The sequence below is a fragment of the Piliocolobus tephrosceles genome, chromosome 19, assembly GCF_002776525.5.
Source record: "Piliocolobus tephrosceles isolate RC106 chromosome 19, ASM277652v3, whole genome shotgun sequence".
Lineage (NCBI taxonomy): Eukaryota > Metazoa > Chordata > Mammalia > Primates > Cercopithecidae > Piliocolobus > Piliocolobus tephrosceles.
This window is the reverse complement of record NC_045452.1, coordinates 6,554,655-6,576,285: the sequence shown is the minus strand read 5'-3', so window position 1 is coordinate 6,576,285 and position 21,631 is coordinate 6,554,655. Positions and strand designations below refer to the sequence as shown.

The 21,631-nt window shown below is 50.4% G+C and overlaps 1 protein-coding gene and 1 non-coding gene across 2 annotated transcripts in view; both read right to left on the bottom strand.

Annotated features, from left to right (window-relative positions):
• Positions 1-21,631, bottom strand: part of BCR (BCR activator of RhoGEF and GTPase) — a 129,699-nt gene that overhangs the window by 53,498 nt on the left and 54,570 nt on the right. Inside the window, exon 2 of the mRNA XM_026448220.1 lies at positions 1,356-1,537. Within this exon, the coding sequence (XP_026304005.1) occupies positions 1,356-1,537 (182 nt within the window). The remainder of the gene's footprint in view (positions 1-1,355; positions 1,538-21,631) is intronic.
• LOC111530543 lies at positions 4,614-4,722 on the bottom strand. Its single transcript, XR_002727839.1, has one exon. It is a non-coding gene; the product is annotated as a U6 spliceosomal RNA (small nuclear RNA).

The following is a 21,631-nucleotide window of genomic DNA, read 5'->3' as shown; positions in this document are numbered from 1 at the left end:
TGAGACAGAGTCTCGCTCTGTGGCTGAGGCTGGAGTGCAGTGGCACGATCTCAGCTCACTGCAAGCTCTGCCTCCCGGGTTCATGCCATTCTCCTGCCTCAGCCTCCTGAGTAGCTGGGACTACAGGCACCCGCCACCACGCCCAGCTAGTTTTTTCTATTTTTAGTAGAGACGGGGTTTCACTGTGTTAGCCAGGATGGTCTTGATCTCCTGACCTCGTGATCCGCCTGCCTCGGCCTCCCAAAGTGCTGGGATTACAGGCTAGAGCCACTGCACCCGGCCTATTATTATTTTTTAAGACAGGGTCTTGCTGTGTTGCCCAGGCTGAGTGCAGTGGTGAGAATCACAGCTCACTGCAGTCTCGAGCTCCTGGACTCAAGCAGTTCTCCAATCTCAGCCTCCTGAGTTGCGGGGATTATAGGTGTGAGCCACCGTGCCAGGCTACGGTGTTGTCAGGGTGGAAATCATCTAGAAATAAGCTAAGCAGAGTGGGGAAGAAATCTGTCATCAGGGACCAAAAAGACAGAAAGGAGCAACTGTCCTGGGGCAGTGATTTTCTCAGCCCAAGAAGGAAGGAACCCAAGAGGTCGAGTTGGGGGATATGCACCAACGGCAAGGGGTGAGCATCTGGGCCCCAGAGCACTGCTGAAGCAGCCCCCTGAGCTGTGGGACCAGCGAGAGGAGTCAGAGCTTCATGCAGGGCCGGGTGGCCCAGCACCACCCAGCCTGTGACCACTCCAGGCTACATCCTCATGTGAATGGGGGCGCAGGTTCACTGCTTTCTTGGAGGGCATGGCAGAGCATGTACTGAATGTGGCGCTGCTCACTAGCCATTATACCTTGGGCAAGCCACGACTGGACTTCAGTTCCACATTTGTAAAGTGGAAGTGACAGCAAGGCCAAGAATTACTAATGAGGGTCAAGTGAAAACTCACAGGAAAGGCTCTGGTCACATGGATGGAGCAGCACACGCTTTGGTAAAAGGGAGCAAGAAAACTTTATGAAGCAGAGACCCAAGCCCAGACACCACCCGGCTCAGCAGCGTTGCCGATGCCACCATGCAGGTCTTGCTGGTTTTAGTGGTTGCTTCTGGTGCTGACATTCTCAACCTCAAGACCACGTGCTGCCTGCCTCCTCCATGCTCAGTTCAAAGCATCCCCCGATCTCCCTGACCAACATATCTGGCAGGCTGTCTGTGTACCACATGTAGAGATGAGAAAGGAGTTTTTGGTAACCCACTCAGCTTCCAAACCATTGGCTGCTCCACCACCTACCTGCTATGTACCCGAGCATGGGGCTGCGCTTTAGGGAGCCTCACCTGGCCTTGCTGCCACACATACACCATGGGGACTCACCGCTTTAGTGGACTCCAGGGCTCCTGAGACCAGCGCATCCCGGCTGCCCCTGCCCTTGCTGCTGAGGTGGGGCGATGAAGAGGGCGAGTCATCAATGTAGGGCAGCCCGTCTTGGTGCCGGCGCTGCTCCTCTGCCCGGTCTGCAGCGCAGCCGTACCCAGGTGGTGTTCCGAACGAGCCATCTGTGTGTGCAAAGCATCCTGTGTTAGAGACAGAGAAGGGAGCATCCATATCCAACCTGTCCCAGCAAGCACCCAGCTGATACCATCTCTGTCCCCAACAGGCATCTCACAAGTACCTCGGGTATGCTGAGGTCCCCTTCACAACTGACTGGTTAACGACCACAGGGTGAGAGGTGATAATGCCGGCTCAATGCCCAGACAATACAAGGGGCTTTCTGAGACACGTCTGCCCCCAGCAGGGGATTGTGACTTAAGAAATGTATATTTGATCTTTGCATACCCCACCCCCTACTTTCCTGGCATGCAGTTCCTAAAATCCTTGGAATCTCCAAAGTAATACATGTCTTTATGTGTGCTAATAAATGACAGGTGGCTGGGGCTCCTGGATAGCCTCAGGAAGTGGGCTGGTTGCCAGGAGAATCAACCACATGATTAGACAGTTGGCACCCCCAACTCTCTGGGGAAGAACCACAGCTGAAGGTTGAGTTGATCACTAATGATCAGTGATGTAATCAATCATGACTACACAATGAAGGCTGTCCAAAAGGCCAGGGTTAGGAGAGCTTCCAGGTTGATGAAAATGTGGCAGTGCCCGGAGAGGGCATGGGAGCTCTGCACCCCTTCCCACAGACCTTCCTCTATATACCTCTTCCATCTGGCTATTCCTGAGTTGTGTCTTTGTATTAAAAACCAGTCATCTAGCAAGTTATTTTCCTGAGTTCTGTGAGCCTTTCCAGCAAGTGATCAAACTCAAGGAAGGGGATGTAGGAACCTCCAATTTACGGCCAGTAGACAACCTGGACTTGCTACTGACACCTGAAGTTAGGGGCAGTCTTCTGGAGCTGAGCCCTTAACTGTGGGATCTGACGCTAACTCCATGTCAGAACTGAGTCGAAATTGTAGGACACCCAGCTGGTGTCTGCAGAGAACTGCCTGGTGTGGGGAAAAGCCCCCACATTTGGTCACATAAGCTTGTGTACAGAGAAAACAGTCGGTTCTCCCTCATACAGGGGGGTTGGGTTGCTATAGAAAGAAGGACCCCGGCCAGATGCAGTGGTTCATGCCTGTAAGCCCAGTACTTTGGGAGGCCGAGGTGGGCGGATCACTTGAGGTCAGGAGTTCGAGAACAGCCTGACCAACATGGTGAAACCCCATCTCTATTAAAAATACAAAAAATTAGCTGGGCGTGGTGGCAGGTGCCTGTAATCCCAGCTACTTGGGAAGCTGAGGCAGAAGAATCGCTTGAACCTGGGAGGTGAAGGTTGCAGTGAGCCAAGATTGTGCCACTGCACTTCAGCCTAGGTGACAGAGCAAGACTCTGTCAAAAAAAAAAAAAAAGAAAGAAAAAGAAAAAGAAAGAAAAGGAAAGAAAACGAAAAGAAAAGGAGGAACCCAAAATGTTACCGTCTTGTTGTCTGGAATGGTCCTTGCGCACCCCACCCATGGGGTCTGATGGGGTGAGGAGCACAGGCCAGCATGCAGGCTGGGGTACAACTCCTGGCCACCATGAGCAGTGAGTCCTACCATGTTCTTCCCATCACAACCCAGGGAATTAGGGCTACAGTTCCCCCATCCCTCGGTCCAATCCAGCTTCTGGATGACTCATAGCCCGCCTCCCAGCAGGTCTGTCAAAATCCCAGACCACCTTACCCCAAATGTGAGTACCCGCAGGAGGAAAGAGTGGCTTATTCTACAAGAGTCCCCCTGCCTGTTGGGACTATCTGGTTATACAGAGTAATTCATTCCTCCCAGAAGCACCTGGAGATAATCACTCCCTTCCTCCCAGGCTGAATGACAAAGCCCAACACGTGTTTCCAAGGCCGTGGCCATCTGGAGCTCCTGATGGCCTGTCCTCAGCCTGAGTTTTCTAAGCCAGTGGACTCACCACAACCATTGTCAACCCACAAGGATCTTCTAGCCCGATCCATGGCTCATATGAGGATCCCTTCTCCACTCCTTCCAAAGGGGGCCTCTGAGGCCCATGGGACTTCTGAGAGCTCACCCTGATGGGGTGACGTCACTCTCACCATGAGTCACCTGTAAGCAGCCCTGCCCAAAGGTTACCAGCAGAGGCGACCTCGGTGTTCATTCATGAGTTTACAACTGCCACCACACACACACAGGCTGGGTGGGCACAGGGCTGCCCTCAGGCATTCAGAGTAGCTGACCCAGCAATCCTGAAGCGGGCACAGTTGTCATTCCTTTCCACGTGGATGGCCGGGGGGAGCCGTGTGCCTGGAGTGATCTGCCACTAGCCGTGAGTGCAGGTGGCCGAAGTCACAGCTTCCTTGCGCACCTCCGCCTCTCCCTCTCCCAGGTTCTCCACTTCCTGTCCCACAGGACTCAGCGCCCTCTAACAGGTGTCCCCAGCCCTAGTTGCACATCGGCAACACGTGGGAGGCTTTGAAAACAATTTCACTGGGATCCACACAGACCTGCCGAATCCGAAGCTATAGGGGCTTCCTGGGGAATCTAGCTGGCAGCCAGGGCTGAGACCTGCTGAGCGACCCCAACCCAGCGTCTAGCACTTTGCCGGCTGCTGACCTGCAGCACTGTCCCAGGTGACTGCACATAGCTAATGGCTGCAAAGACCAGGCCGGGTTCTATTTCTGTGCGTATCCAAAGGAGAATTCCAGGAAGAGGCTGGGTCTGGGTTGAGCACAGCAGTCAAAGTATTAAGACATCAAGAGCAGGGGGCACCCACCAAGTCTCTCAACAAGCTGTATGGAGGAATCTGGTCTCCTTGATCCATGGGACATTGAGGGGGCTCCAGGTACCAAGATTACTATGCTGGTTATCAACGCTCAGTTCCTTTGGCCTTTGGGTGGGGCAAGCGAGCCGTGGCGTAATCCCTCGGAAGCAAGGCTCGGGCCCTCCCCATTGCTACCTCTCTGTAGAGTTATCCACATCACTGAAGCCATTCATGCCTCACCTTTCTTGACTTCATTTATTAATTTTTTTTTTTTTTGTAATGAAAACCACAATTTCGTCATTGGGTGCCACCCATTTTTGCTTAGAGTCACACTATTTCCTTAGTGCTAGTTAACAGATACTGAAATGATCTTCGCAGACTGCGCAAAATACGGAACGCTTCACGAATTTGCGTGTCATCCTTGCGCAGGGGCCATGCTAATCTTCTCTGTATCATTCCAATTTTTTAGTATATGTGCTGCCGAAGCGAGCACGACTTCATTTATTAATTTAACAGAGACGCTGACTCGCTATGGTGCCTGGGCTAGTCTCCAACTCCGGGGCTCAAGCAATCATCCTGCCTCAGCTTCCTTTTTTTAAAATCATGCATGTGAACTAGACAATCGATAAAGATCCTGTAGCTCTAAAATGCTACCGTCACTATTAGATGAAGGCCCTGCCATCCCCCTGGCCTCCTTCAACAACTTCCTCACCCTAGTCTCCCAGCCTATGACCCTCCAGACTTGGCTTTTACATTAGCTCGGAATTGTCAGCGTCTACTAAATGTTCTAGTAGGAGTGTCCAAGTGCCCAAGGGAGACAGTACACTCATGGGTTCTTTGTTTTGTTTTTGACTGGGCCAGCAAAGCCCCTTCCTCATCCCTCTGTTCCACTTATCACTACAGAAAGAGACTAAAACCACAGCTTCAGGCTGCGAAACATCTAAACCAAACAAACAGCTGGGCGTGGTGGCTCACGCCTGTAATCCCAGCACTTTGGGAGGCTGAGGAGGGTGGATCACGAGGTCAGGAGATCGAGACCGTTCTGGCTAACAAGATGAAACCCCTGCCTCTACTAAAAATACAAAAATTAGCCAGGCGAGGTGGCGGGCGCCTGTAGTCTCAGCTACTAGGGAGGCTGAGGCAGGAGAATGGCTGAACCCAGGAGGCGGAGGTTGCAGTGAGCCCAGATCATGCCACTGCACTCCAGCCTGGGCAACAGAGACTCATCTCAAAAATAAATAAATAAATAAATAAATAAATAAATAAATAAATAAATAAATAAATAAAACAAAACAAACAATAAAATAAGGTGGGTTAGACCAGCTTTTAACCAACGGTTTTACTGTTTATCTAAAGATGATCTTAAGACATCTTCATCACCTGGTGGAGCACCTTTTATCTGAGCGCTTTCCACGCCCATGACTACACTAAGACTCCCAGGCAAGGCCAAGTCAACACTCAGTAGGGAGTCAACCCAGCAAGAACTTCAGGGTCAGACTCGCGGTCTCAGGGCTTGCTCCAGAGCAACTGGAAGACTCCACAGGTGCGAAGCCACGTGCTGACTTAGCAACGTCCACGCTAAAACCTGGTGCAAGAATCAAGTGCCCTGTGAGGGTTTGCCCGCCCGTGTCCAGTGAGACTTCGAAGTGGACACGTCACCCCACCAGGTGAGACAGAGAGACCAGGTCTCATGGCCAGACTCTGCTGGGGAATTAGGATGCTCCAGACAGCTAAAACCCCAGCTGTTTCCCCCTTTGCAGAGATCTCAAATCAATGTCTAGGTGACTGATGCTTTTAAGTCTGGATTCCAGATGGCCTGCTCATCCCCGCCACATTCCACATGAGGGATTCAGCCCCTGCCTCAGCTCACCCAGATCACTCCAATCCAGACTTGTTGCCCCTCATTCTGCTGACTCTTTGAGTCTGCTCCAAGGCAAATGATGGGGTGGGGAGGACTGCCCCTCAATTTCCTCATTCCCCTAGTCTAACCAGCACACAGGAACCTGCTTTTTCACAAAGCAGTATTTCACACTTGAGTTCCCCAAAGTACACAAAGCACCACCCTCCACCTGTTATTTTATTTTCAGACAGGGTCTTGCTGTCACCCAGGCTGAAGTGCAATGGAGTGATCACAGCTCACTGCAGCCTCAAACTCCCGGGCTCAAGGGATCCTTCCAAGTAGCTGGGACTACAGGCGCACGCCACTATGCACAGCTAATTTTTAAAAACATTTTTTGAGACAAAGTTTTGCTATGTTGACCAGGCTGATCTTAAACTCTGGCCTCAAGGAACCCTCCTGCCTCGGTCTCCCAAAGTGCTGGGATTATAGGCTTGAGCCACCATGCCCAGCAAAGCCCCTTTCCTCTTGAGGATAAAGTACATTATTTGGCATTTTGAAAGCCACCATCTCCCAAGAGCCAGAACCAGTTGAGAAGCCTCGTTCCATGCCCCTGTACCACGAATACCCAGTGGAAAAAGCTCTCTGGGCCTACTCACTCTTGGCAGGACTGAGGTTGGTGGTCCATCAGCCAAATCCTTCCCGCAAAGCTCTATCCAAAGCAGAACCCAAACACTAGACGGTAGAAGAAGATGGGGGCTTGGAATCTGGCTGCTGCTCACCTGAACCAGGAAGCAGACTAGGAGTGGGGTTGGGGAGAGGAAGGCCAGTGCAAACAGCCCAGGGTTGGTGTGGAAGAGGGAGGGTCTAGTGAAATCTGAAACCCTCTCCTCTCCAGGCAGTTTGCTTAGCAACCCAACCCTGGAACTCTGCAAATCTATTATTTCATAAAAGGAAAAAGGGCAGCCAAAAAATAAAAATAATATAGCAAAAAGAATAAGGCCTGGTTAGGTCACAGTCAGCCCAGGCCCAAGTAGGTGCTGAGGTCACATCCCTAGACTACACTGGTTTAAAAAAAAAAAAAAAAAAAAACTTTCAAAAAATTAAACAGAATTACCATATGATCCAGCAATTCTACTCCTAGTTATATACCCAAAATAACTGATTTTTCTTTGGTCTTTTTTTTGAGATGGAGTCTCACTCTGTCGCCTGGACGCTGCTGGAGTACAATGGCGTGATCTCGGCTCACTGCAACCTCCACCTCCTGGGTTCAAGTAATTTTCCTGCCTCCACCTCCCAAGTAGCTGTGATTACAAGTGTGCGCCACCACACCCAGCTAATTTTTGTATTTTAAGTACAGATGGGGTTTCACCATGTTGCCCAGGCTGGTCTGGAACTCCTCATCTCAAGTGATCCACCAGCCTCAGTCTCCCAAAGTGCTGGGATTACAAGCGTGAGCCACTGCGCCCTGCCTCCAAAAGAACTGAAAGCAGGAACTTGAAGAGATATTTGCACACCCATATTCATCACAACATGGGAAGGAAGAGAGTGAAAGGACCCAATGTCCACTGACGGAAGAATAGAGAAGCACAATGTAATGTATACACGCAATGGAAAATCATTCAGCGTGTTTTTAATGATTTTAATGATTTTAATGATTTTAAAATCATTAAAAAGGAAGGACATTTAGACACATGCAATCACATGGATGAACCTTGACGTTTTGCTTAGTGGAATAAGCCAGACATAAAAGTAAAAATATTACGATTCCACTCATGTGAGGTACCTAGAGTAGTCGGATTCATAGAGACAGAAGGTGGAACGGTGGGCTCCCAGGAAACGCATGCAGAACTGAGTTCAGACCACCGGCCATGTGATACCTGGGTGCAGCCAGGCAGGAGAGGCTCTCCCAGGCCAAGCATGCCTAGAGAGGCCCCAGATCCTCCTTCAGTGGCGTGGCTGCCAGAGGTGTAGGGTTCCAGGAACCCAGCCCCTGTCCCACACTCTGCCAACATACTCCAGGGTGAGATGGGAGCAAACCCTCAGGGGATCAGAGGTCATGCTCTGGGCCCTCCCTACCCAGAACAATGGGAACAGCTGTAAAAGGCCCTCTGATCAACTTGTACTCGAGTCAAGAGAAGAAAGGGGCACTGGTGTGAGATGGTATCTCATTGTGGTTTTGATTTGCATTTCTCTGATGGCGAGTGATGATGAGCATTTTTTCATGTGTCTGTTGGCTGTATGAATGTCTTCTTTTGAGAAATGTCTGTTCATATCCCTTCCCCACTTTTTGATGGGGTTGTTTGTTTTTTTCTTGTATATTTGTTTGAGTTCTTTGTAGATTCTGGAAATTAGCCCTTTGTCAGATGAGTAGATTGCAAAAATTTTCTCCCATTCTGTAGGTTGCCTGTTCACTCTGATGGTAGTTTCTTTTGCTGTGCAGAAGCTCTTTAGTTTAATTAGATCCCATTTGTCAATTTTGGCTTTTGCTGCTGTTGCTTTTGGTGTTTTAGACATGAAGTCCTTGCCCATGCCTATGTCCTGAATGGTACTACCTAGATTTTCTTCTAGGGTTTTTATGGTATTAGGTCTAACATTTAAGCCTCTAATCCATCTTGAATTAATCTTCGTATAAGGAGTAAGGAAAGGATCCAGTTTCAGCTTTCTACTAATGGCAATCATTAAAAAATCAGGAAACAACAGGTGTTGGAGAGGATGTGGAGAAATAGGAACACTTTTACACTGTTGGTGGGATTGTAAACTAGTTCAACCATTATGGAAAACAGTATGGCAATTCCTCAAAGATCTAGAACTAGATGTACCATATGACCCAGCCATCCCACTACTGGGTATATACCCAAAGGATTATAAATTATTCTACTACAAAGACACATGCACACGTATGTTTATTGCGGCACTATTCACAATAGCAAAGACTTGGAATCAACCCAAATGTCCATCAGTGACAGACTGGATTAAGAAAATGTGGCACATATACACCATGGAATACTATGCAGCCATAAAAAAGGATGAGTTTGCGTCCTTTGTAGGGACATGGATGCAGCTGGAAACCATCATTCTTAGCAAACTATCACAAGAAGAGAAAACCAAACACCGCATGTTCTCACTCATAGGTGGGAAGTGAACAATGAGCTCACTTGGACTCGGGAAGGGGAACATCACACAATGGGGCCTGGGGGGGGGGGGGGGGGGTGGGGTATTGCATTGGGGAGATATACCTGATATAAAGGATGAATTGATGGGTGCTGACGAGTTGATGGGTGCAGCACACCAACATGGCACATATATACATATGTAACGAACCTGCACGTTATGCACATGTACCCTAGAACTTAAAGTATAATAAAAAATAAAAATAAAAATAATAAAATAAAATAAAAATCTAAAAAAAAATAAAAAATAAAATAAAAATTAGTTTAAAAAAAAAAAAAAAAGAAAGGGGCACTGGGAGGAATCGGGTGGAGAAGGCAGGAACTCCATGGAGCTCAGAGATCATCAGCAGAGTGATCTCCATTCTTGTTTACACCGGCAGTCAAAGACTGGGCAATATTTATTTACAAAGGTAAAAGCAGATCAAACATCCGGTGGCTCGGCCAGCTGTGGTGGAGAGGTTTTCACAGAGGTGGGCAACGAGCCCCTACCCTGTCATGGCTGCAGCTGCCCTCCTTCCCAGCTCCTGCCCTCCTCTTGGCCTCCCATCTTCTCCCAGGTCCTAGGCAGGCCATGGCAGCATGGTGCCAGCGACTTCTACAAACAGCAGCTCACATCCTTTGGAGGGATTGTCAGGCAGGCACTGTCCTCCAGAGAGGCTTGGAAAACCACGGCTGGGACAGAGGTTCGGCTCTCACTGAAGGGTGCAGAGTCCACAGTCAGAGCTGGCTCTGCACCCCATGCTCATCCACAGCCTGGCACCTTCCTCCTACCGCCATGCACCCACCAAGAGCAGACTCCACCCTTGAGAAGGGCCGCGGATCTTGGGGGCTCTGAAGCTGGCTCTTGTAGCAGAAACTCAGGTAAGGTCAGGCAATACCTGCAATGCTTGAGGGAGGTAAGTTCCTCTAACAGCAAAAAAGACCCAAATCTTTGAAGTAGCGGGCAAAAAATAACTGCCACCCTTTATGGGGCACCTCCTCTAGGTCACACATGGTGCTGAAAACCCATGAATCATCTCTTGGAACATGCACCTGAGTGGGCATGAACTTTTAGATTGCTATTTTTCAGACAGGAAAAACTGAGTCTCAGGCAGAGCTTGACTGTGCCCAACTGCACCTGTGTGACCTGCCTACTGGGTCAACTTCCAAACACCTTCCAAAGAGAAGGCATTTCTAAGATGCGCCACTGATAACCTTACGACCTAGCAATTCTCGTCCTAGGTGTATAACCAAAACAATTGAAAACTGGTGTTCAAACAAAAACTTGTACCAGAATGTTTACAGAAGCATTATTCACAAGAGGTAGAAACAACCCAAATGTCCATCAGATGGATAAAGAAATGATCCAAAGGAATAGCATAGCTCACCACAGCCTCGAACTCCTGGGTTCACGTGATCTCCTACCTCAGCCCCTAAGTAACTGGCAATACAGGTGTGTGCCATTACGTCCAGCTAAAATAATTTTTTTTTTTTGGCAGAGACAGGGGTCTTGCTATGTTGCCCAGGCTGGTCTTGAACTCCTCGCCTCAAGTGGTCCTCTCATCTAGGCCTCCCAAAGTGCTGGGACTGCATGTGTGAGCCACTGCACCTGGCCTCTGCCTTCAAAGGGAAGGAAATTCTGTCACATGCTACAACACGGACGAACCTTGAAAACATGATGCTAAGGGAAATATGCCAGTCACAAAATGCCATATGTTGTATGATTCCATTGATATTAAATGCCCAGAATATGTAAACCCATAAAAACAGAAAGTAGGTCGGTGACTGCTTAATGGGCAGGGGTTTCCTTCTGGGGTGACAAAAATGTTTTGGAACTAAACAAAGATGGTGGTCGCACAACACTGTGAATGCACTAAAAGCCACGGAATTGTTCACTTTAAAATGATTCATTTCATCTTATGTGAATTTTACCTCAATTTTTTTTTAAAAAGCTGACCTGTTTTCCTCTCCTAAGCAGGGAACCGGGAACATAATTCCACTGTTTCCCAAGGGCTGAGAGTATCTTTCCGGATGGACATCAGTACTGCCTGGCTATAACCCCAGGCCACCTACAGGCAGTGAGTGCTTTCGGAGATGCGTGGTTGGTTCTGGTGGTTTTTCTACTTTCTCCTCCTCTGCCAGGTTGGCAGCTGCCCCTTCTTGCATCCACACCAAGTGGCTCAAAATTCTTTATAAATGAGGCATGCCTCATCCAGTTAGCCACTGCACCCTGGCTAAAGTCCTGCCACCAGGGTCCTTGGTTCTGTGGTGGAAGGGTACAAAGAGAGCACCCCAGGATCCTGTGGCCTCCCAGCTCTCATACTGTACCCCAACAATGACATCACCAGGCCAGCACCCAAGAACAGAAAGCCGCAGCTGCCCGGGTAGAGAGAGGTCAGGGTCATGAATCAGCGTGTGCCACAGAGAAAGCCACCAGGCTAGCCAAGGCCCCCCCATAGGCTGGAAAATGTCAGTCGGGAAGGGCCTGAGCCTGCCCTCCTCCCTGATGCCTTGGCTCCCCAGGCAACCCTAGACATAGCAAATGAGAAACAGGTATTTACAACTCTGAGCTTTCTTGGAGGAGAAAGTCCAACCCATACAACCAGCCCTGACAGCTCTGCCTGCTTGAAGGCTGAGCTGGTTGGAGACTGAATCACCAGAAGGTCAACTTTGCTGGTGATTTTTGGCGGGCAATAGACAACCATTTTCCTCCACAAGCCGAGTGTGCCTCAGTGTGGGCGGACAAGAACCCCCTCTCCTCTCCATCAGCATCCAGAACACCGTTAAAGGACCCTCCCCAGTCTCCAAGGACCCACCTGTGCCTAAGGTTCCCAGTCATTCCAGGAGGCAATAATAATTCGATGCTTTAGGCTTCAGGCTGGGGCCGGCTGGTGCAGGGGCAGGGCAGACAGAAGCTGAAACTCCAGCTGGGAAGAGGCAGCAGCCCTTGGCCCCAGGATGATATAGTTATTACTCCTCAGCAGCACCTCAGCTTTTTAGGACTCGGGGGCTCAGAAAGACTTCCTGGAGACACTGAAGGTTTAGCCCCAGACAACTGTATTTACTGAGTACCTAACACATGCAGGGCACTGTGCTGGGTATGCAAAGGTGAGCACTGCACAGCCAGCCCCCTGCCCATGGGAGCCAGCGGAATCCACGGAGTCACATGACATGGGCATCACAGCAACCACGACAAGGCCACGGGAGGCAGGCAGGTGGAACCAGAGCACATGCAGGAGGGAGAAAGACAGACCCAAAAAGGACAGCAGGGCCTCTCCCTGAGGAACATCAAGGTGAGAAGCCCACTGTAGTTTGCCCCCGAAGGAACACGTTCATATCTTAACCCTAGAATCTGCGAATGCGACCTTATCTGGAAAAATTACATTTGCAGATGTAATGAATGAGATCACCCTAGATTGTCCAATACTACCACGATGTGTTTCTATTCCCCCAGAGCTCTCCTGACAACACACGTGTGGGTTTTCTCCTTTCACCAGGCAATCCTCCCAGTGTCTGTACACCAGCTGGGTGTCCTACAATTTAATTCCATTCTGCCAATAAGTACGTGGAATGAGTGTCAGATTCCACAGGTTAAGGGCTCAGTACTAAAGACCGTCCCCACTTAAGGCACTGGGGTAAAGTCTGGGCCACCTGTACTTCTGACCTACTGACCCTAAAGCTGGGAGTAGGGGTGAAGTGTTCCCACAACCCCCTCCTCAGATTCAATAATTTGCTAGAGTCATGCACGGTGGCTCACACCTGTAATCCCAGCACTTTGGGAGGCTGACACAGGCGGATCACAAGGTCAGGAGTTCGAGACCAGCCTGGCAAATATGGTGAAACCCCATCTCAACTAAAAATACAAAAATTAGCTGGGTATGGTGGCGGGCGCCTGTAGTCCCAGGTACTCGGGAGGCTGAGGCAGGAGAATCGTTTGAACCCAGGAGGTTACAGTGAGCCGAGATCTCGCCACTGCACTCCAGCCTGGGCAACAGAGTGAGGCTCCATCTTAAAAAAAAAAAAAAAAAAATTGCTAGAGCAGCTCACAGAATTCGGGAAAGCCCTTTACTCACTTTTACCAGTTTATTATAAAGGATACCACTCAGGAACAGCCAACAGAAGAGGGCTGGGTAACAGGATGTGTATTGTGGGGGAGCTTCCATAGCCTCTTGGGGCACAACCCTCCCAGCACCTCCATGTGTTCACCAACCTGAAAGCTCTCTGAACCCCACTGTGTAGTAGTGTAGTGTTTTCATGGAGGTTCCACTAGGTAAGCAAGACTAAATCATTGGCCACTGATGATTAGTGAAGCCGAGATCAGGCTGGCATGGCTGTAGACACCGGTGATCAATTCAATCTCCACCTCTCTCCCCATCCCCAGAGTTCAGGGATGGAGCTAAAGTTCCAACCCTCTAATCACGTGGCTGGTTCCTCTGGCAACCAGCCCTATCCCACAGCTATCTAGGGGCCCATCAAGCATCACCTCATTAGCATAACCTCAGGTCCCACAGAAAAGGGCTTCTATGAATAACAAAAGATGCTCCTATCACCCCATCATTCAGGAAATTACAATGATTTTAGGAGCTTGTGCCAGAAACCAGAAGGAAGACCATATACAGTTTTTTCATTATATCACAGTATCACACCGATGGACCCTAAATCCAATGACGAGTATCTTTAAAGAGACAGAAACACAGGCATATAGGAGGCCGTCTGGAGGCGGAGACACGGACTGGAGAGATGCTGCCACCAGGCTGAGGAATGTCGGGGGCCATCAGATGCTGGGAACAGAAAGGAAGGATCCTCCCCCAGAGCCTCCAGAGACAGCCTGGCCCTGCTGACACCTTGATGTGGGACTTCAGTCTTCAGAACTAGGAGAGAATAAACGTTTGTTGTTGTAAACCACTAAACTTGTGGCATTCTGTTAAGGAAGCCACAGGACACTAAGACATGGCCTGAAATGGGTGCCATGGAGTCTGAGGACAGAGATAACCCAGCCCCTGCGAGAGGCCTGGAAGGGCTTTGCTGGGGCACAGTCTGTGAGAGAGACAAGAATGCGACCGACCAAAGGAGCCTTCAACCAGCAGGGGCAGGGAGCTGCAAAGACACCCCAAGGAGGGATTCACGCTGACTTAGCTGCCGGCTCTCCTGGGACTTACAAATGCAGAAAGACTGGGAAGGAGGGAAGGAAGCACCATCCCAAAATACGCCGGATAGGTACACTGATTTCGAGCTGACAAGACACTGTAACTTCAGAAAGGGCTAGCTGACCTGTTTCTTGCTGTACTCAGCGAGCCACAAAAATTCCTCTGGGTTCCTGAACCAGGGGAGAAAACAGCCCTTATCACCTGAGACTGGGAATTGGGGGCTGCAGTGGACCTGAATAAATATGCTTAACAAAGTAACCCTTATCTTCCACCAGGTTTCACCCCTCATATATCTCCCAGTGACTCCTGGACAATTTACTTCCCCTAGCCAGATCCCCCTTGTCCTGCCACTTCTCAAACTTATTGTTCTTTATCTAAAAAGGATACAGCATCTTGCTTTGGCCGCTTCTCTGGACTTGACTCTGGTGAAGATTCCCATGTGCCTGTAAAACTAATGACATTTGTGTGCTTCTCTCTTGTTAATCTGCCTGGTGTCAGTTTGGTTTCTAGATCCAGCTGGAGGCCACTAAGAGCTAAGGGGGGCTGAAAGTGGCCTCTGGGAAAGGGGGTACAGCTGGGAAAGGGGATACAGGCTGGCAGTGTGAGGAGAGAGAGGAAGGGGGTGATTTGGGGGCCAGTTTAGGAGGTGTCTGGGTCTGGAACAAGAGGGGAACCTAGGGGCTGCAGGGAGACAGGTGAAATTCTGGCAGCACATCTGAGTGTGGCACTGGAGGTGGGGCAGGGCTGGGGACTTCTGTGATGGTCCCTCCAGGTAGGCGTGGTGTTGGTAGAAAAACATAGGCGGGGGCACTGATGCACAGTGAGCCTGGGTCTGGCTAAGAGGACAAAGGCAAAAGGAAGAAGAGCACAGGGGACACTGAGCTTCGAGTCCCTGAGGTACAGACCTGGCAGCAGGGAACTGGCCAGAAAAGTCCCTGGGAAGAGGGTGGGAGGGGGCAAGGCAGGGAAGTTGGGCAGTGCCCTTCAAAGGAGGATGGTGTGGAAACAGTGCCCTGGTGTGGGAGCAGCATGGGGAGTGAGGTCTGAAAGTGATCGGTGGAGGTCCCTCCACACCAGCAAAGGTGCTCAGCCAGGATGCGGGCCGTGGCTGCTGCACACCTGCGGGTCCTCCCTTCCCACTCACTGCCCCTCCAAAGAGGAAACATAGAGGGTTAAGGCAGGGGAAAACGGCAGGAAGAGGGGCTTCCCCCTGCTGGCGGTCACCACCCTGAGCCCGGGGCCAGGACCCAGTCACGGGCAGACACCCAGCAAGCCTGGGAAGGCAGAAAAACCACCTTCTTCCCCCATCTCGGTCTTGGGCTGCCCCCCTTCTGAAGGACGCCTGGGGCATGTTAGGAGAGGAGGTGTACATTCACCACATTCCCAGCAGTGCCATCCACAATGGCCAAGAGGTGGCAGCAATCCCAGTGTCCCTCAGTGCATAAGTGGAAAACCAGAACGTGCTATATACATGAAAAGGAGTATTATTCAGCCTCAAAAAGGAAGGAAACTCTGACACACGCTGACTAAGATAGGCCTTGAGGACATTATGCTAAGTGAAATCAGTCAGGCACAAACAGACAAATACTGTAAGATTCCATGTACATGAGGCTCCTAGAGTAGTCAAATTCATAGAGACAGAAAGTAGAAAGGGGGCGGTCAGGTGCTGGAGAGGAGGGGAGGAGGGACTTAGCGTTTAGTGGAGTTTCAGTGTGGAGAATATGAAAAAGTTCTGGAGATGGACAGTAGTGACAGGTGTATGACAATGTGGATGTACCTAATACCACTGAAGTGCACACTTAAAAATGGCTAAAACAGTAAATGTTATGTTATGTATATTTTCACACACACACACACAAATGATCAGCCAGGCTTTGAAATTTAAAACAAAAGAAAAGAAGTACAGTTTTAGGGGATAAATTGTGTTCCCTCCTAAATTCATATGCTGAAGTCCTAACCCCTAAACTTATTTGAAAATAGGGTCTTTATCAAGTTAAAATGAGGTCATTAGGTTAGATCCTAATCCAATATGACTGTGTCCTTTAAAAAAGGGGTGGCCGGGCATGGTGGCTCATGCCTGTAATCCCAGCACTTTGGGAGGCAGGATCACTTCAGGCCAGGAGTTCCAGACTAGCCTAGACAATATAACAAGATCCTGTCTCTATGAAAAAAAATATAGGCCGGGCCCGGTGGCTCAAGCCTGTAATCCCAGCACTTTGGGAGGCCGAGACGGGTGGATCACGAGGTCAGGAGATCGAGACCATCCTGGCTAACACTGTGAAACCCCGTCTCTACTAAAAAATACAAAAAACTAGCCGGGCGACGTGGCGGGCGCCTGTAGTCCCAGCTACTCCGGAGGCTGAGGCGGGAGAATGGCGTAAACCCGGGAGGCGGAGCTTACAGTGAGCTGAGATCCGGCCGCTGCACTCCAGCCCGGGAGACAGAGCGAGACTCCATCTCAAAAAAATAAATAAATAAAATAAAAAATAAAAAATATATATATATATATATAGAAATTAGCTGGGTAGTTTTCAGCTACTTGGGAGGCTAAGGTGGGAGGATCACTTGAGCCCAGGAGGCTAAGGCTGCAGTGAGCTATGATTGCGCCACTGCACTCCAGCCTGGGACTGGAGCCAGAGGGAGACCCTGTCTCTTAAAAAAAAAAGTCGGAGTGAGTGGGTAGAATTTGGAGACACACTGGTATACAGGGAGAATGTCATGTGAACTTGATGACTGCTACCTATAAGGATCCAACCCAGCCAACATCTCAATCTCATATTTCCAGTCGTCAGAACTGTGAGATGATAAATTTTTATGATTTGACTGCACAGTTTGTGGTTCTTTGTTACGCAGCCACAGCATACTATTACATGAATGAAGTCATTGTGGAGCTCAGACACCAGCACTGAGGAGCTGTCCACATGCCAGGAGTGCCCACAACACCCATATCACTGCCACATTCCAGACTCAGAGTGGCAGACAGAGGGGAAGAGCAGACACCAAGGCCCACAAGGTCAGAGTAGGAGGCAGCCCAGGGCTTCGCCCCCTTCAGCCACACAATGTATCTGGGCTCTCTTGTGCTGGACACTTGCTCAGAAGTTAAATTACTACAGATTGACCCCAGACTCTCCTGCTAGAGAACAGACCAGAGCCACCTGAGTATCCTGAGCTTGCACAAATCAGAATAAAAACCCAGTCACATTCTGAATGTCCTGCACAACACTGCCAGCCAACCAGCCCCTCCTGAAGCTGCGCTCCATCCTGAGCACAGCCCCTGCACCTTCAGACTCTCCTTCACACACAGGGCCTGAGGGGCTTTGCTTTCCTTCCCTCATCCAAGCTGACAGGTGAGCTTCCATGCAGATAAGGAAACTGAGGTACTAAAGCGACAAGCTGGGCAGGACCATAAGAGTCCAATGCTGGAGACAGACTGAGAAGTGCCTATGAACCCTGCTGGGCCCACAAACGATTACATAGCCTGGGTTCTTTCTGTTGAGGGAAAGAAGGTAACCCAGAGGACAGTCTGAGACCCGACTGGACCCGACAGAGGACAGTTTGAGACTCGAACCAACCCCCGAACCAATCCCACCCCCCACCCTCCGCCCCACTTGCAAGCCACAAGCCACATACACACACAAGAAGCACCAGCCCTGGAGGGGTATAGCCCTGGGTCAGTTCTGGGGCATAGTCTGCAATTCCCATCCCTGGCCTAATCCTATAGGGTCATCCTATCTATAGTGCTCCTGGGAGGCTGATGGAGTTGTGGATACACAGCTGCTCAGGACGCCAGCCTGAGTCAGGGCCAGGGATACAGCATGCAGAAATGGCAACAGGTATGGGCCAGAAGTGCTGCCTCGAATCCCCACACCTCTGCAAGGGAGCCAACAGTATCCCATTTTACAGATGAAAGTTGAAGGTCTGGATGTGGAACCAACATACCCTGAGCTCCATAGCTAAGAAAGAGGATCCCCAACTTCAGGTATCCTGGGGGGCTGAACTACGGGTGAGCTGCGGCAGGGGAGTGACATTTTGTATTTTCCACCAGAATTTAAGATGTTCCAGGTGTGGGCAGATGTCAAAAGCTTGAGGAACAGACCGGGAGATGGCACGGTCTCCAAGTCTAAACTCAATGGATTTTCCCCTGGAAAATCTGTGCACGTGGATTATGTGGCCATGAACTCTTCCATTCTTAAACAAGTATTTGGAAAAGGAAATCTAATTCCCTCTGTTCCCAGCTTCCCCTACCCTACCTCCAAGGCCTTCTTCAGTCATCCCCCTAAAAAAACAAGACAATAAACCAACCAGGGTGACTGGGATGACCAGAGGGCCCAGGGGCCTGCGGATGAAACTCCAGATGAAACTCCTTGTTTCATGTCTCAATGTTCCCACCAATGAAATGGGGATAATTGACACTCTACACCCACGTTCCCTGCGAGGTGTCAAGCAGGCCCCAGCAGAGGGAGGAAACAGCACTGAGAAGCACAAGCATCACTTACGATAATTACCAGAAGCCTCACCTATTCACGCGCTCCCACCTGCAACATTTAGCAGCACACTTTTGCTCCTTTCCAGAAAACTGTATGACCTCCTCTTGCCTGGCTTCTGGGGGATACAGTGTGAGGCTGAGGGCTCCACTTCAGGAAATGTGGCAGAGCCCATGTATCTGCTCAGGCCACTGCAGGTTAGCCGGTGACTCTAGCATGGCAATCTGGTCCTCCTCATTCACTACAAAGGCCAGCCAGGGCTCTGGAAGCCGGCCTTCACGCTGCCCATCTCAGCCCGAAGCTGACCCACTGCGAAGACTACTGCTTTGACTTCCACATTTCTCTTCTCTAGCAAAAATCAGGCCACAGCAGAGCTTTCCTCGCTCCCCTGGGGCTGCAAACTCTGCAGGCCACAGAAAACAGCTGAGGAACGAGCCAGAAAACCAGCCGGCAAGGATCTCTCTGTCCAGATGCAAGAGGAGACAGAGGACCCGGCTCTTGACCTGAAACTCGAAACTGTCATGTGGGAATTACCACCCACGGCGATAATCCCAGCTGTCCTGCGGGTATGACAACCTGGTCCAGATCCCACCTGTTACTCCCAATTGGCCAGGCTCGGGAACCAGGCCCAGTTCCTATCCTGCTTCCCCAGGGGGCCGTGGGAGGAGGCGAGATTCACACGCCCAGCCTGCCTCCCTAGGCACAGCTGCCAGACACCCGCTCAGGGAGCTAACTCAGCCACCTGCCAGCCCAGCCAAATGAGCAGATACTGATGAGGATTGTGGTACATTGCATTCTGAAAGCACCTTCTGGGAAAAGTGAGTTCTGCAGAGATTCAACTCACAAACAGGGGCAGCGTGGACACATCACCATGCCACTACCGACATGCCAGGAAAAGGCTTTCCTTCAATAACTCCATGATCCTGGGAGAGCCGTGACAGCTGGAAAGACTCTCAGAGGTATCTGACGCCGGTTCTAAGCCTGGCACTTCTCCTGGAATATCCTCAGGTGGCAGAATAACAGCTTGGCTCAATCAGGTCACCCTGCCCAACACTCTTGCCTCCACAACTACCCTCTGCCAGGGCCAGCACAGGGCTGGCACCTGACTCGGGTACTATTCAAGACACAGAATTTGCTTAGGCTTCCCAGACAAGCCAGTAGAGAACACGGCTGATTGCTGCTCCTTGCTTAACAGACAGACCCCAGTTGGCTACCTAAGGTCGCTGTTCCAGCCTCTTTACCTCCAGGGCAGGCACTGCCAGCCCCCTGCCAAGGAGAGCAGCAGACACCCAGTTACATCCCACACTCAGGTCAGCATTAGGAACACAGCAGACATCTAAGAGGTGTTGGCCCCTCTGGGTCCTGCCCACAGGACTCCTCCCTGTATTAAGTGCTTTGTATCTTGACTAGTAGGTGTGCGTTGCCCTGTTCTCGCCTGAATCCCACCTGAGCCATGCTCTCCTCTCGGCTGGCAGGTGAGGACTGTACCAGGAAAGCCTGGGATGTTCAGAAGGTTGGGGTGGTCTATTAGGACAAGCGGATCCACACCAGTCTCCTCAGCTGCTGAGCCCCTTCCAAAGAAGTCTCATGAGTCAGCAACACAGCAGCAGCACAGACAAACATCCCCTGGCACCCCGTGCTGCTCAGCCATAGAGTGCAGCAGGGTGGAGATGAGGCTGCAGGTGGGGAGGAGGCAGCCATGAGATGCTCAGAGTCACCTGGGACGAGATGCCAGGGGTTTGAGGAACCTTTCTTAAGCAAGTAGCTCTTCTCCATGAAACAGAAGGTACATGGAGGCCACCTAGCTGGCTAGTGTGCAGGAGGTGGCATCCAGAGGACCTCAGAGCTGGGTTATCAAGCCAGGCCTCCAGTCACAAGTCACACCAGCCCCAGGAGAGTCAGCTCCCACATGCAAAGTCCTGAAGCTTTGGGGATGTGGGGGTGGCACTTTGAGATGCCCCTAACAGCCCACAGAATAAATGTTCGCATCCCTCCAAAATTCCTATGTTGAAATCTAACCCCCAATGTGATGGTATTTAGAGGCGGGGCCTTTGAGGGTGATTAGGTCAGGAGGACAGAACCCTCATGAGGGAGATTAGTGCCCTTTTGAAACCCCAGAGACGGCCCCCATCGTTTCCACACCAGGTGAGAACACAGCAAGAAGATGGCTGTCTAAGAACCAGGAAGTGGGCTCTTGGCAGACTCCAAATGTTCCAGCTCCTTGATATTCGACTTCTTGCACTGTGAGGAGTAAGTGTTTGTTGTTTAACGTACCCAGTTTATGGCATTTTTGTTATAGCACCCTGAAGTGACTAAGACACTCCTCCCTGAAAGAAAATCTGACATGTACACCCTCATATTCTGAGATTCCAAGACCCACTTGGGACATAAACATGTCCCTTCCTCTCTGCAGTCCCCACGTTACGTGGAACACATGGGCCTGGACATCTATGTCCTCACCACCCAGTGGGAATATACATCTTTCCCTTAATCAGGGAGGCACTTAAATGCTGCTTACTCCTAACATTCTGCCCCAGAATGCAGGGCAACAACAGCACAGCTGCTTTCAGGGAATTCAGAACCTGGGGAAGGCCAGGTGCAGTGGCTCACACCTATAATCCCAGCACTTTGGGAGGCCAAGGCGGGCGGATCACTTGAGGTCAGGAGTTCAAGACCAGTCTGGCCAGCATGGTGAAACCCCATCTCTACAAAAAATACAAAAATTAGCTGGATGCATGCCTATAATCCCAGCTACTTGGGAGGCTGAGGCAGGAGAATCATT